Source organism: Opisthocomus hoazin, chromosome 5, assembly GCF_030867145.1.
Source record: "Opisthocomus hoazin isolate bOpiHoa1 chromosome 5, bOpiHoa1.hap1, whole genome shotgun sequence".
Lineage (NCBI taxonomy): Eukaryota > Metazoa > Chordata > Aves > Opisthocomiformes > Opisthocomidae > Opisthocomus > Opisthocomus hoazin.
The window spans coordinates 87,479,415-87,492,423 of record NC_134418.1 but is presented as its reverse complement, the minus strand read 5'-3'; the positions used below and the strand labels follow the sequence as shown (position 1 = coordinate 87,492,423).

At 39.9% G+C, this 13,009-nt stretch overlaps 1 protein-coding gene across 2 annotated transcripts in view; it reads right to left on the bottom strand.

Moving 5' to 3' along the window:
- The window catches only part of BMP2K (BMP2 inducible kinase), a 67,298-nt gene that overhangs the window by 21,717 nt on the left and 32,572 nt on the right, over positions 1-13,009 (bottom strand). The window contains exons 8-14 of one of the 2 annotated variants that reach the window (XM_075422070.1): positions 11,182-11,285; positions 9,008-9,087; positions 7,201-7,361; positions 5,665-5,843; positions 4,552-4,647; positions 3,672-3,859; positions 1,496-1,653 (exon numbers count right to left, since the gene is read on the bottom strand). In XM_075422070.1, the coding sequence (XP_075278185.1) occupies positions 1,496-1,653; positions 3,672-3,859; positions 4,552-4,647; positions 5,665-5,843; positions 7,201-7,361; positions 9,008-9,087; positions 11,182-11,285 (966 nt within the window). The remainder of the gene's footprint in view (positions 1-1,495; positions 1,654-3,671; positions 3,860-4,551; positions 4,648-5,664; positions 5,844-7,200; positions 7,362-9,007; positions 9,088-11,181; positions 11,286-13,009) is intronic. The other variant, XM_075422071.1, reaches the window with a different exon arrangement.

The window sequence follows — 13,009 nt, the reverse complement described above, 5'->3', positions numbered from 1 at the left end:
AGCGGTGGACTTGGTGATGATATGTTAACGGTTGGACTCCATGATCTTAAGGGTGTTTTCCAACTTAAATGATTCCATGATCTTCTGTTTCCCCAGCTTACTGTAACCAGCCTATCAAGCTGCCCCAGCCAAGGGTATTTCTTGTATAGTGTTTTTCAGCTTTTTTGTAAAGCCACATTTCTTCTGGACTTGTATTTGTTCAAAACATGTGGCTTAACCAAACCAGTCTCATGAAACTCACCGTAACTACAGTCAGCAGTCCAACAGTCAGCTAAAGATTCTGGAAATGGGTAATGCTGTGTTGACCTTTCGGTTCAAGCTAACCTTCGCCAGATTCAAGAGTGTATTATTTCAAAAGACTTCTAAGGCTTCAATTGGAAGCAGCATGCCTAAATGTATTCAATTCTGCTACTAAATAATTTCAAATTCTAAACTTGGATTTGGAAAGAATGCTTACTTTTTAGCTGGTACATTATCCATTTCCCACAGCTCGCATTTTACTGTAAAACATGAGCAGACTACATCCACATCTCAAAAATAGGAGTCTTATTTGATCAGCAGAGGACACAAGTGAAAACAATCAACTAAAGTGTCAAGAAGAAACCAAACGCCAGTCATTTTCCTTAAGGATTTCCTTAAGGTAATGTGCACATCTTCACCTACATTTAGGGACACAGAAATCCAAGAAGAAAAAGACTCAGTTGAAGGCACAGGGGTTTTGGGGTTTGGTTTTTTTCAATTACTCAAAATTCAACTCTACTGCATTTTTCATTGCAAGGAGCTTGCTGATAGTCAGTCAAGTATACACAATCTGCTTTTTGACATTGTCACATCTTACAAATCTCACCAATAAATCTGCTCATGACAAAACCAGTTTCAGGAAGAGGATCTAATGAGCACGTATTGAGCAATTACGAAAAGGAAGCAATTCCAAGTAAAAACCATTGAGATAACTGACTTGAAGAGGAAAAAGTTTATTCAACTATTGCCATATCAGAACAATAAAGCAGCCCTTACATGTAGCCACTCATCAAAAAGGACATTACAAAACATTAACATAATGTAATAGATCAATTTTCTTTCAGGCATTTTCAAAGGACATTTCAGACCCACAGAATCTTCTGCTTTGGTGTGCAAGAAAAAAGCTGGAAAGGAATAAAGCAGGCAGCCAAACTTTTCTTCCTATCTGACAACATCCCTCTGCTGTGCAGAGCTTCTTGACAATCAAAGTGACACAAGCAGTATTTAAGCTAAGATTTACCATTTCTGCAGTATTTGAGCCAGTAACTACCAATTTTAGACAGTGAGTTCCTATTGCACACATTTTCAAAATGGGAATGAAGGAAGACAGGCTCAACTCTGCCCTCAAATGCTCAGAAAGAATTTTCTGTACACAGACTGCATGGCCCTTCGACAAGATAGGTGTTGAATCTGCTGAGCAACTACAGAGCCCTTCTTTATTGTGAAGCAAAATAAGCCTTCAAGCGTCCCTTACTTGATCTCAGCAGGTCAAATTCTCTGTCCAGCAGCTCCTCCTCTGTCAACTTGGAAAAATTGTCCTCTCCAAATGGGTTCCAGCCTGACATATCAGGTGGGTTATTGATGCTCTGCTTTGGGTAATTGGCAACTGCTTCAGCATCAGGAATACCTGACCTGTAAAGTCAGTTCATGGAAGCAAATAAAGAGAAACATTACAGGATTGTTTATCAGGTTGAAAATCTATCACACGGTTCATTATGCCAAAATACTACACACAAGCAACACACATGCATTAATAGTTTATCCCCAAAGCATCTGAAAGCTAATTTAAAGGAAAATGGATCACTTGAAACATGTGGTTTGATCTCATCCTTTCTGTATGCAATCCTTGGACTTTTATTTTTCAATTTATTAATTGTAGCCAAAGCACAGAATCCTTCATCAAGTTGACATGCAAGGGCAAAAGCTGTATTTTACCTGTGGTCATTTCTGTATTGTCATAGGAGACTGCCTTGTTTTCCTCAAAAAAAAAAAACAAACCCCACTAAATACGTCTGAAATTTTCATCGGTTCTCTTTGTTATTTTTCCTTGGCAGACACACTAAGTGTCTCTGAATCCTGCATCCATCCACTGATACAGTTAACCAGTTGACATCACAGCTTCTGCTTGTATGAGTCTGATCTACACAGATAAGGAAACCTTTGACCGGATGCATTTTTCCTTTCATGCACCTTTTAGCAAATTACACCTACCACTTCTCTGTTTGCCTGAACTAGACTAGAAAAGCAGCAACCAGCAAGTTACCACACACTAACTGGCGTTCTCTCTACGCCTAGCCAGGCTCTGCAGGCCACACCTGCAGCCCAGCTCCATGTGGAACCATCTCTTCAAGACAAGAGGAAGAAGAAGGGGCTCTTTCCTGTCAGCTCAGGTGCTGCCTTCCCACAAGACTCCTGGCTCTTTCTGCTGAGAGCAGGACAACATGTAACACAACGCAACACATTTCATATGTCATTGGAAAAGAAATTCATCACCCCTTCCTTTATAAGAAGTCCTATTTTTTGTTTACAAGATCAACCCTATGCATTGCACACCATTGCTAACCCACAGTCACTAAGCTAAACAGCAGGATTGAAATCTTCAGCCAAACACACAGAAGAGAAACAGGACATATACATATTTACTTCCAAACTGGAATGATTCCTTTCAGAAATCATTTGTCAAAAACGACTCTGGCAACAGACCTTACTGAAGTACAGCTGGTAAGTCTCACTCTCTGCTAGGGATCAGACTGCCTAATTGGCGAGATGAAGCCAAACTGGTCACAGTGATATATGATATTATATAAATCCAGCCTACAGCAGTAAAATATTTTGCCTTTTACCCTTTCAACACACTGTAAACTAGAAGAGACTGAGAATGACAGCAGCACTGAAGCATTTAAGTCCCGCTATTAACTGAAAGCCTGGGTCAAGACTGACGACACCGAAGACTGCAGTGTTCCCACAACTGCAAAGGACTTCTCTCTCAATACAGTATGGTAGGAACCTATATGAATATATAAACTAGTTCATAACATTAGTGAAACTGGGCAAATCTGATTTTTTTATTTTTAAATCAGAAAAGGAAGGTTTTTTTATTCCACACACTGTTTTTCATAAACACTCGTGGGAAAGTCATTATGGATTATACTTTATTACTCAAGGGTAAGTCCGCAGGCCCCTGCAAAGGGACCACACCGGTGATGAGGTGTACTCCATCATACAAGACACTTAAGTCAGAGCACTGATCAGACACAAGAGTTAGAAGCTCTAGCAAATAAATGCCAACTACAAAGCCTGTCTTCAAAGAGCGTTTGAGAGGTCTTTCACATGCTTATAAGCTCATTCAACATAGGCCACTGACCAACTTAAGGGAAGTGGTTAGCAGTCAGCTCCTGGAATAAATCCATGAAGAAGAAAAAATGGAAGACAGGTTCTTTAAGAAGTTGTACCAGGCCCATCTGTTAACAATTTCAGTGTTCCACCCTCCCCCCAGTATATCCTTTACCACTAAACAGCAACTATCCAACTCCTTCAAGTAATGCATTACTATTGAAGCAAGTAATTTCTGAGGAAAGGATTCAGCAGTGCTCATCACAATTAGGAATGTAGGTGGTAACACCTGGGTACATCTGTGTCAGAATACTTGCCTGCTTGCAGGGTAGGGAGAATCTGCCACTGTTCCAGCATGCACTGGAAGTGACCCAGGGTAGGAGATTAAGGCTGGTGAGAAGTCTTGTGGAGAAGTGATATACTCAGGAGACTGCGCCTGTCGCGACCGCAGTTGCTGCTGAGCAAGCATCTGCTGCTGTAGGAGAGCCTGCTGATATTGCTGCACCTAAGTAAGATAACGATCACATTACTAAAATTCACAGGGCCCGTGTGAACCGCTTCTGCTAAGTAACAATAATGGCCTTGCAGCCAAATGCACTAACAACCAACATGCTCTAGAAAAGCTTGGCAGCTTCAGCAGAAGCAAGAAGCCAGACCTGTTTGTTAAACAGGTGAAAAGAAACTGCCCTAACAGGTCAGTGATACTGTTTTTCTCCTCCAAGATATTACCACTTAGCTTTTTGTAATTACTGCAACCTAAGTATATGCTACTGCAGCACTAAGAAGTTCATTTTCATCATACCCTGTTCTTAAATATTAATAATCCAAATGTCATGACAGTTTCTCCTGACTTTTGAAAAACAGATTATGCCAGTTATCTTTCTTGCTTTTGATGCAGGAACTTGATGCCACCATGTCTTTTATCACTCTGTAGCGTAACACACATTCGTTGCTGTGGTCACTACCTGAAACCTTAAGCACCAAGCATGTTTGAAATTACTATGCACCTACTTCATGAAGTTTAGGATATATCCCATCCGATTAATACAAAAGCACAACGCCAGGTAAGTTTTTGTGACAAAGTTTGGGTTGACTCTTTTTTCCCCCGCTAAGTATCATTTTGTGATTTTCACAACAGACTTACAAACACAGTATGTATTTTAAGATTGTGCCATCTACATTCCATTCTTGACATACCATAGCAGGGTAGTGAGATTGGGAAGGTTGCTGCTGGTACATAGACTGCATCAACAGCTGCTGTTGGACCATCTGCTGGTGCATTGCTTGTTGATACTATAGTTAAAAAAAAGAAAATAGCTTTAAGAAGTCATGATCCCCCTCCCCCTTTAGGAATATCCAGATATTTTGAAGCAGCATCAATTAAAATATCACTTCTGAGACTCAACAGCATTTTTCAGTTAGGACATCACATAACCAAGAATCAGCCTGCCATTTAGTCACTGCATTTTAATGACTCTGTGTTTGGAATCTTTTACATTTTTGTTCCCCAATTAATACCACCCTGTTTAACAAAAAAATTAGACTACCTATTCAGCACTGCCTTTTCCAAGGCAGACCAATTAACATCTCAACTTTTGCATTTTTCACCAGCGCTGAGCCCCTTCAGAAAATAATTCAGCTGTGCTTTAAAGAATAACTTGTGTCAACATGGGAAAAAAAACAAAGAATAGCAATAGGTGACTTGTATAGGATGCGAAAGTTCTTGTCTAGACCTATCTACTCTTCTGTTATGTTTACAGTTATTTATGCTACACAACTTCAGCAATTGTACTTGATGGTATGCAAGCTGGACAATGTTAGAATATGTGATATCCATGAAAAATCTGGGCAGACAGAACAACTACAGAAAGGAAGCTCTTCACAGACTAAGAAAAATTCTAGAAAGCAAAACCTGCAAAAATCCTACTTAGATGGTGTATGTACAACCATCTGCTGCAAGCGTAGCATCATCTAGATAACTCCTCACATTTATCTTGAGCGCTTTTACACACAGGCAAAATCTTTATTTGGGCCACATGGTGGCGATTCAAAGCAAGCTGGGATGCAAGGTCAAACTCCAAAAACAAGACCGCACAAAGAAAGCAACTTTCTAGGATAAGTATTGCAGTGCCCATGAAGAGCCAAATCAAAGGCAAAACAGGAAGGGCAGGACCCATGATCCCTTTCTCTCTGCTAGCAGGAAAACAACCAGGCCACAACAGCAGAAATGCTAAACTAAGCAGATAATCCCAACTGTTCTTCACAAGCACAACGTGTGTCTCAAACTCGTCTAACAGACTTGACTTGTACCTGCTGAATGTAAGCATCCTGAACCGCAGGCGGCTGCTGCTGGTGGTGTAGATGGTGTAGCTGCTGCAGTCTCCAGTCCCCTTGCTGCAGCTGCTGGAGAACTCTGTTCTGCTGTGGGGGGTGCTGGTTGGTCCCTTGGCACTGTAAGAGCTCTTGTCCGTTCCCTGGTCGCATGGTTCCTGTGATACCCAGACAACACAACTGACATACTGATCCCTAAATTTTAGCTAGAGAGCTCCCTGGCGCTTAATCTCTTTAACACTTCAAGGTGAAACAGCATATTAACTTCCCTCCCCAGTGTGACAACTTGTACAGCTGGTAGACAGCAAGTTCACCTCTCCAAAAATACTTCCAGGGCTGCTAACGCACAATTTCTGCTTACAAGATGCGGGAAGCTTCCTTTGGTCTCACCACAGAGGAAGCTGGGTTCAAGACCTCCGCTTCACTAACACTTAAGTTGTGCCTTCTAGTATCTCAAACCCTAACCCCCAAAGCATATAATTTTATATGCATACAATTAATTTTTTTTTTAAGAGAAGTACTGGCTCACTTGCCAAATTCCCTTAAATAAATAAATAAATAAATAGAATACTTGATTAATTTTGCCATTCAATTGTTTTTGCAGCCTTTTAAGTAAGCAGTGTCTAAACTTAAATCGATCCCTCTTGCATGCTGTATTTATATTGTGAAGAGTCCAGGAATGATCTGCTCCTTATCATAAGAGGAAAAGCTTTCCAAGCTGGATGTTATTTGGATATTGTGTAGTAAAAGTTGTTTACACCTGGGACACATTCTCAGGGGCCTTTTGACTGGAGGCTTTCCCAATACCATCCCTGAAGCCACTCTTCCTGTACTGTAACAGACATAGAACATCACAGAGTGCCACTAGGAAAGTATTCAAGACATAAATGGAAACTATTTAAGTGAATATTTATCAGAGCCATAACTCTTTTTGAATGAGAAAAACTCAAAGGATTGATTGAAAACCCATTTCATTCGATTGCATCTCCCTCAATTACTCCTCCGCTGTCCCTCTATTGCACCCACAGTGCAATATGAAATGCATTGGTCAATCATTAGAGAAATGAAGTTTCTAGATGGTTCCAGACTACAAATAATACCAACATACTGTTGATGTCTCATGACTTACTGAGGCACAGGGAAAGCATTTTTCCTACTACAATGAAAGCAGTTTGTTACAGTAGAGCTCATTACTTTTTGTGAAATATCTGAAAGCCCAAATTGACCATAAACTTCTCTCACAGTCCGCAGTGGGAAAGTTAGTTCAAAATCAATGTTAAGTATAGTGAGAAAAAACCCTTCACTTCTCAACAATTTGCATTTAGTTTTTGTGCACCTGGTCAAACTTCTTACTTGCACATTTAGAGTCTTTTGGAAAGGATGAATACTAGATATTTGGCATATAAAAAAAAGCAGATGAATGCGAGTTTTAAATCTTATCCCTACTAGAACAAGGAGCAATACAAACTTCATTCTTCACTTATTTTGGTCCATCCTTAGACTTTGATAAGTTACCTTTTTGCCCACGATTACCTAATTCACCAGGAACTTGTACTTTGACTGGAGTTGCTGAGCTCTGAATCGTCAGCACAGCAGAAGTGGCAGTGCTTGAATTGGCTTTTGGTCTTTGTCGTGGTGCAATTGAGGTTTCTGTTGGTCCAACGGTATCTGTTATTCTGAAATGGGAAATTTTCCCATAGAAAAGACTCGTTACAATCCTTTTTCTTCTTCAAATTAGACATAATATATCTCTCAATAGCTCAATTATGCCTTAATCATGTCCTGCTCTGCTTCTGGACTGGATTTTAATACCTTAAAATTTGCTTCCTAAAAATTCCCCTCACCCCCCCTTACAACCAGAGGATAGATGCCTGCTGCAGAACACCATTCAGAAGGAGCTATATGACAGCCTAATTCCCAAGGAGACCACGACAGTAGATGAAATTTCTCTAGAAGCTTTCCTCAATTCACAGTAGTGAGTGAAAGTCATGTGCAGCGCTTGAGTCAGCCATCCTATGCCTAGAGATATGATTACTGTTCATGCATACAGGAAATGAGATTAAGAAAATCCTTATCTGTTAAAGTCAATTCATTTATACTTTTTGTTAGAGATTTAGCCTCTAGCAGTTACAACACCCATAAACTGCTCACAATACTTGTCTCCCCGCAGTACTTCAGAGCTGTATAATAGTCCACCAGGGTAACAAACATGTTCAAAACCAAAGTACTTTTGACCTTTAACCCTGCTATCAGGTTATATTATATGCATTTTTAAAAACTGTCCAGCTGCTTAAAAACACTAATTCACCATCTGAGCTCCAGTACCTAACACCTCATATTAGTTGCTACCATACTGTATCCAGAATCCATCTGCCTTACCCTGCTGTAACTTAGGGCCATCACAAAAAGATTACTTAGGCAGAACTATGAATCTTCCTACTATCGTCTAGCAGATTTAGTTAGAGATTAAAACATTATTCGACAGATACTCTCCGCCTGCCCTCCGCTGCACATCACCAACTGACAGGAGGGCCAGCAAAACAAACCACGTCCAGACCATGACATTACCCTAAAATGGCACAGACATATAGCTCAAACACGGCGTAGACGAGTCTGTTCGTTTGCTTCTCACTCAACAGGCTAACGAAGCCAGAGTTGAAAAGAGAATTACAGCTAAATATAAAAGTACCTAAGTCACACATGTTGGTAGATTCAAAACCCAAACAACTTCATTTAACAAGGAGTACGTGTAAAGGATTCTTCCAGCATTAGCATTAAGCATACACCATATACCATGGCAGAAATACAAAGCATGAATAGAAATTCCTGAGGTTTTGTTTTTATTTTCATTAACAAGTACAAAATGAACATTTTGGTATAAAAAACATTAGAATTTCTGAAAACAAAATCCACTTACCTTCATCAATCACATTTGATTTGTACATTGAAATACAACTCCTAAGAACAGTTTACCTGTACCATATTATCCTCACTTGCCACTAAAATCTTTTGTTTCAAAATTCCCTCATCACACTACGATAAAATAAAGCAGATCAGAAACAGACTGCTAGTACTCACTTGCTCCACCATGAAACATGCTCTCAGTTTCTCTCCATGGATTCTCAATACAATGAAAAAAAACAATGAAGCAGAATCCAGAGAGACTTGAAGCTCTTAAAATTGCAGTTTATCTATTCTAATGACCTCTGCTACTAAGATAATTTTTCATTTATTAACAAGCATATGAAAACAGGTTTCAGACAAATATGTAGCTTAACAATATTAGCAAAAAAAAAAAAGTAAAGTCACATCCGCTGCTCACCTTGCTTTTATTTGGCTTTTTCTAGCAGCTGCCTCACTAGCTGTCATGGGTTCAGGAAGAGTTGAAGGGACAGGAGAATTCTTGGGAAAAATAAATTTGAATAAATTAAAAAAGCGAAATCCTGAAAGAAAAAAATCATTACATATTGAAGAGGAATACTTGGGTTCAAGGTTTTCATGTTGCTAGGCTTCATGCGGAACTCACAAGGCTGTAGATTAAAAGTGTTTTAGTTTAACAGTATCTCTATGTTCTCTGATCTGCTGCAAAAGTGAAACAACGACATTACTTGCCTGACTGTTTTGTCAGCTACTTCACTTCATCTACGCACTATCAACTACCAACAATAAAGTAAACCATTTTCTCCAAGTCTCCCTCGTAACTGCACAGCGCAGACTTATTTTAGCCTCAGGTTTAAGAACTAAAACAAAGCCTAACCTTTGGATGAAACAACAGTAGTTTTTTAGTCCACTCAGCTCTTCCACCGCAACACAAGTTCCAGAAAGCCAAGCAGCATCTAAGCTTCTATGGTCCTTCAACTCACCCCCATCTCAGTCAAATTCCTGAATGAATTGCATTTCACCTAAACTCCATTTAACCAAGGAAAAAGGCAGTTTGGGGGGAGGTATGAGGAAGATTCTCTCTCATTACACATTCAGTACCTCCTTTCATACAGTAAAGAATGCAAATCTAAATCTGGTCACAAATGGTTGAGACAGAGTTATAAATACTGCTTCCGAAGACTACCGTCAGTACTGGAATTAGCCAAGAGCCTGGCACGGAGCCAGACAGCACACTTCCTACTTTCCCTCGAACAAACAAGCTGCTGTCAAAGACAGCCCTCGCAGCCACCCAGGCTCTCGTCGGGGGTGCCCACGTTAGTGCTGCTTCTCTTCCAAGGTAGACGCGGGTGCTGGAGGGGCAAGCACCACCAGAGAGCCAACAGCAACAGAAACCAGGGCACAGACTGCGGCTCTCGCTGCTGTTTTAACATCCCGGTGGAAAAAGCACACACACAAAGCAGCTTCACTTCGTAAGAATACTCCAGGCACTTTTCTGTGCTTGTCACAGGGCAGAGGGCTAAGTAAGCTGGCAATTCCCATCTGCAGGGGAAAAATAGCAAAACCCAAGGAACAGACATATTTTCAAGTCACCCAAGTGATGTGATACCATTCCTCCAGTGAGTAACCTAGTAAATTCCCAAATTACCTTCTGTCAAGATCAAGTTATATACTTGCTCCTATTCCAGGATAAAGCATTTGAGGGAAAGTATAGTTATTGCACCTCCTAATCACACTCTGCAACAGCATAATGTAAAGCCATTCAAACAACTTGAAATCCAGCCTTTTCCTACAAACAATAAGTACTTCAAGGTTTTCTCATTTCTTTAACTTAGGTTTTCAAAAAGCACCACTCACGTTTACTGAGCACTTTCTTCTACAAACATCAATGATAAAGGAATTTAAAAGGTTCTCAGTAAGTTCACTTGTCTGCCTCTGAAGGCAGAGTTTACTATAACTGACATTTGCTCCAAAACGAATTTTGAGATGGATTTTTCCTGATGCCCATCTTGAGAATCACTTTACTATACTGAATGTTACTGATGTGCCCTTAAATTCCATTGCACAGTAATTAGATCTGTGAATGAGATGATCTCTGAGAGAAAGTTCAGACTTTCAAACAAAGTTCAAACTCACATGGAAAGCAAGAGTAGGAATGCAGGCTACCCAAGGCACTATTCTGTTCGCCTTCCAGTTCGCTGTGGTCCTACCAATGGATTAACATAATTGCTCAGTATGATTAAGAAAGAGGGTTTATCTAGAACAAGCACAAATGCCCTTGATGCTACAGTTACAACACTAAACACTCTATTGTCAAAAAGTTTAAATTCTGTAGTACATTTCATATTAATTGTATTAGACACCAGTGATTAGTAATGGTAAAAACCACGAGTCAGGTATCGGTGCGGTATAAATATAATTCATGAAGCTATGCCCCCAAAATTAAAACAACATTGTTTTTTAGGGAGCTAATATCACATGTAAGCAAGCTCTAAATTTAGGAACAATGTTTGTGAAGAAATTGAAATAATCTCTCTCAGCTGATCCAACCAACTTTTCTCAATGCTACCTACAAACCACACTGAAAATACTGAAAAAAATGAAGCTACTACTTACATTAATATTAGACACTGGACAATCCTTTTTGGCAAGTTTAAAGGCAAAGTAAGATATTTGAAAGATATCTGGTCTCTGTTCTTGATCAGGTTCAAGCATATACCCTGCAAAAATTGGTAAAACCAAGTTATCGCTCTTGGATATCAAAAAGCCTGTTGAGACAGCGTGCTACCAGCAAGAAGAACTTCAGCAGCTCCGCCAAATGAGCTTACCCCAGACAGAGTCACTTTTATCGTTATGTTCGTTTTGGGGGGATTTTAAGTACTTTTCGTCAAGTCGAATAGTTTCTAGGGTCAAGTCTAATCGGAGAAGATGTATCCTGTTTGATATTTTGATACTCAGTTGTGGAAAGGGCAGCTAAACTGACACAGTAATAGCTTCAGAGAGAAACAACATAAAACCAACTCATACTACTAGAATTTTCTAGGGTTAATACAAAATTCAATGTGGCTAACAACACTCACAGATGTATCTAAACACATCAGGCTAAGGTTCTACATCATCCTTTGTCTTGCAGGTTTAGTTGGCTACGCACACTTATGTATGTTAAGAAAACCACAGTTTCATGGACAAAAGTACTTTTTGCTGACAAGACACGGAATTTCTGATGTCCCTCTCAAACATCAGCTTCCCAAATTAGAAGGTTTGGCGTTTTTCAAGCACATAAAAGTTACTTTGTATACTCTGTATCATATTGTAAACAATATAATCAGGAAATCTTGCTTAAATGACCAAAGAACCTAAATAAACAGTGAAAGATATTATCTAAACAAGCTAAGCCTCTAAAAATATGTTCAGCTACAAAGAAAATGAACAACCTATGAAAATTTAAGTTCTCAATTTTGATGAGAAAATTGAGCTACATTTCTAAAATTGTTCAGCAGTACAGCCAACCTTAAAAAGGATCTTATAAAATATCTTGAAGTATTTTTTTAAATTAACGTCATTTTAGACAGATCTTACAATTTTACACAAAGCCATTATTTCATGGTCAATATAGTCCACAGCAAGTTTTATTTTTAATGGATTTTACAAAATAAAGCAGATTTAAACTAGGAGTGACAGAACCATTGATTGGAAACAGAACACTCCTCATGAAGTGAGTCCTGCCACTTGATTCTGAAATGCTAGGTTTATTAGGTGGAGAACGTTCAGCTTGGTGCTCCCCTCCGCCCCACCTTGTAAAAGAGTCAAGATGAAGTCAGACGTCCCTGAAATATCTTTTAAAATCAACTGCAGCTTTTTTTGGCTTCCATTCCACATGGAAAGAGGGGAAGTTTACATTACGAGATTCTTCCCCACCCACATGTATTCCATGCCAGTAATGCTCATCTTGGCACAGCAGTTCATTGAATCTCGGTAAATCAGTGTTCATACTTATAAGGAGACAGATTAAAACCTGTATGCTTCTACAAGTAGCACTGTGACACAAAGAAAAGTATTTAATCGCTTGAAAATTCATCTCATTTTGTCAGTGTACTGGTTTTAGTTGGGGTAGAGTTAATTTTCTTCATAGTAGCTAGTGTGGGGCTATGTTTTGGATTTGTGCTGGAAACAGTGCTGATAACACAGGAGCAGTGCTTGCACCACGCCGAGGCCTTTTCTGCTTCTCTCGCCAGACCCTCGCAGCGAGCAGGCTGGGGGGCATGGGAGGGGGGGCACGCGGCTGGGACAGCTGAGCCGACTGACCCAAGGGACAGTCCACACCACAGCTGACCCTGACTGACCCAAGGGACAGTCCACACCACAGCTGACCCTGACTGACCCAAGGGACAGTCCACACCACAGCTGAGCCGACTGACCCAAGGGACAGTCCACACCACAGCTG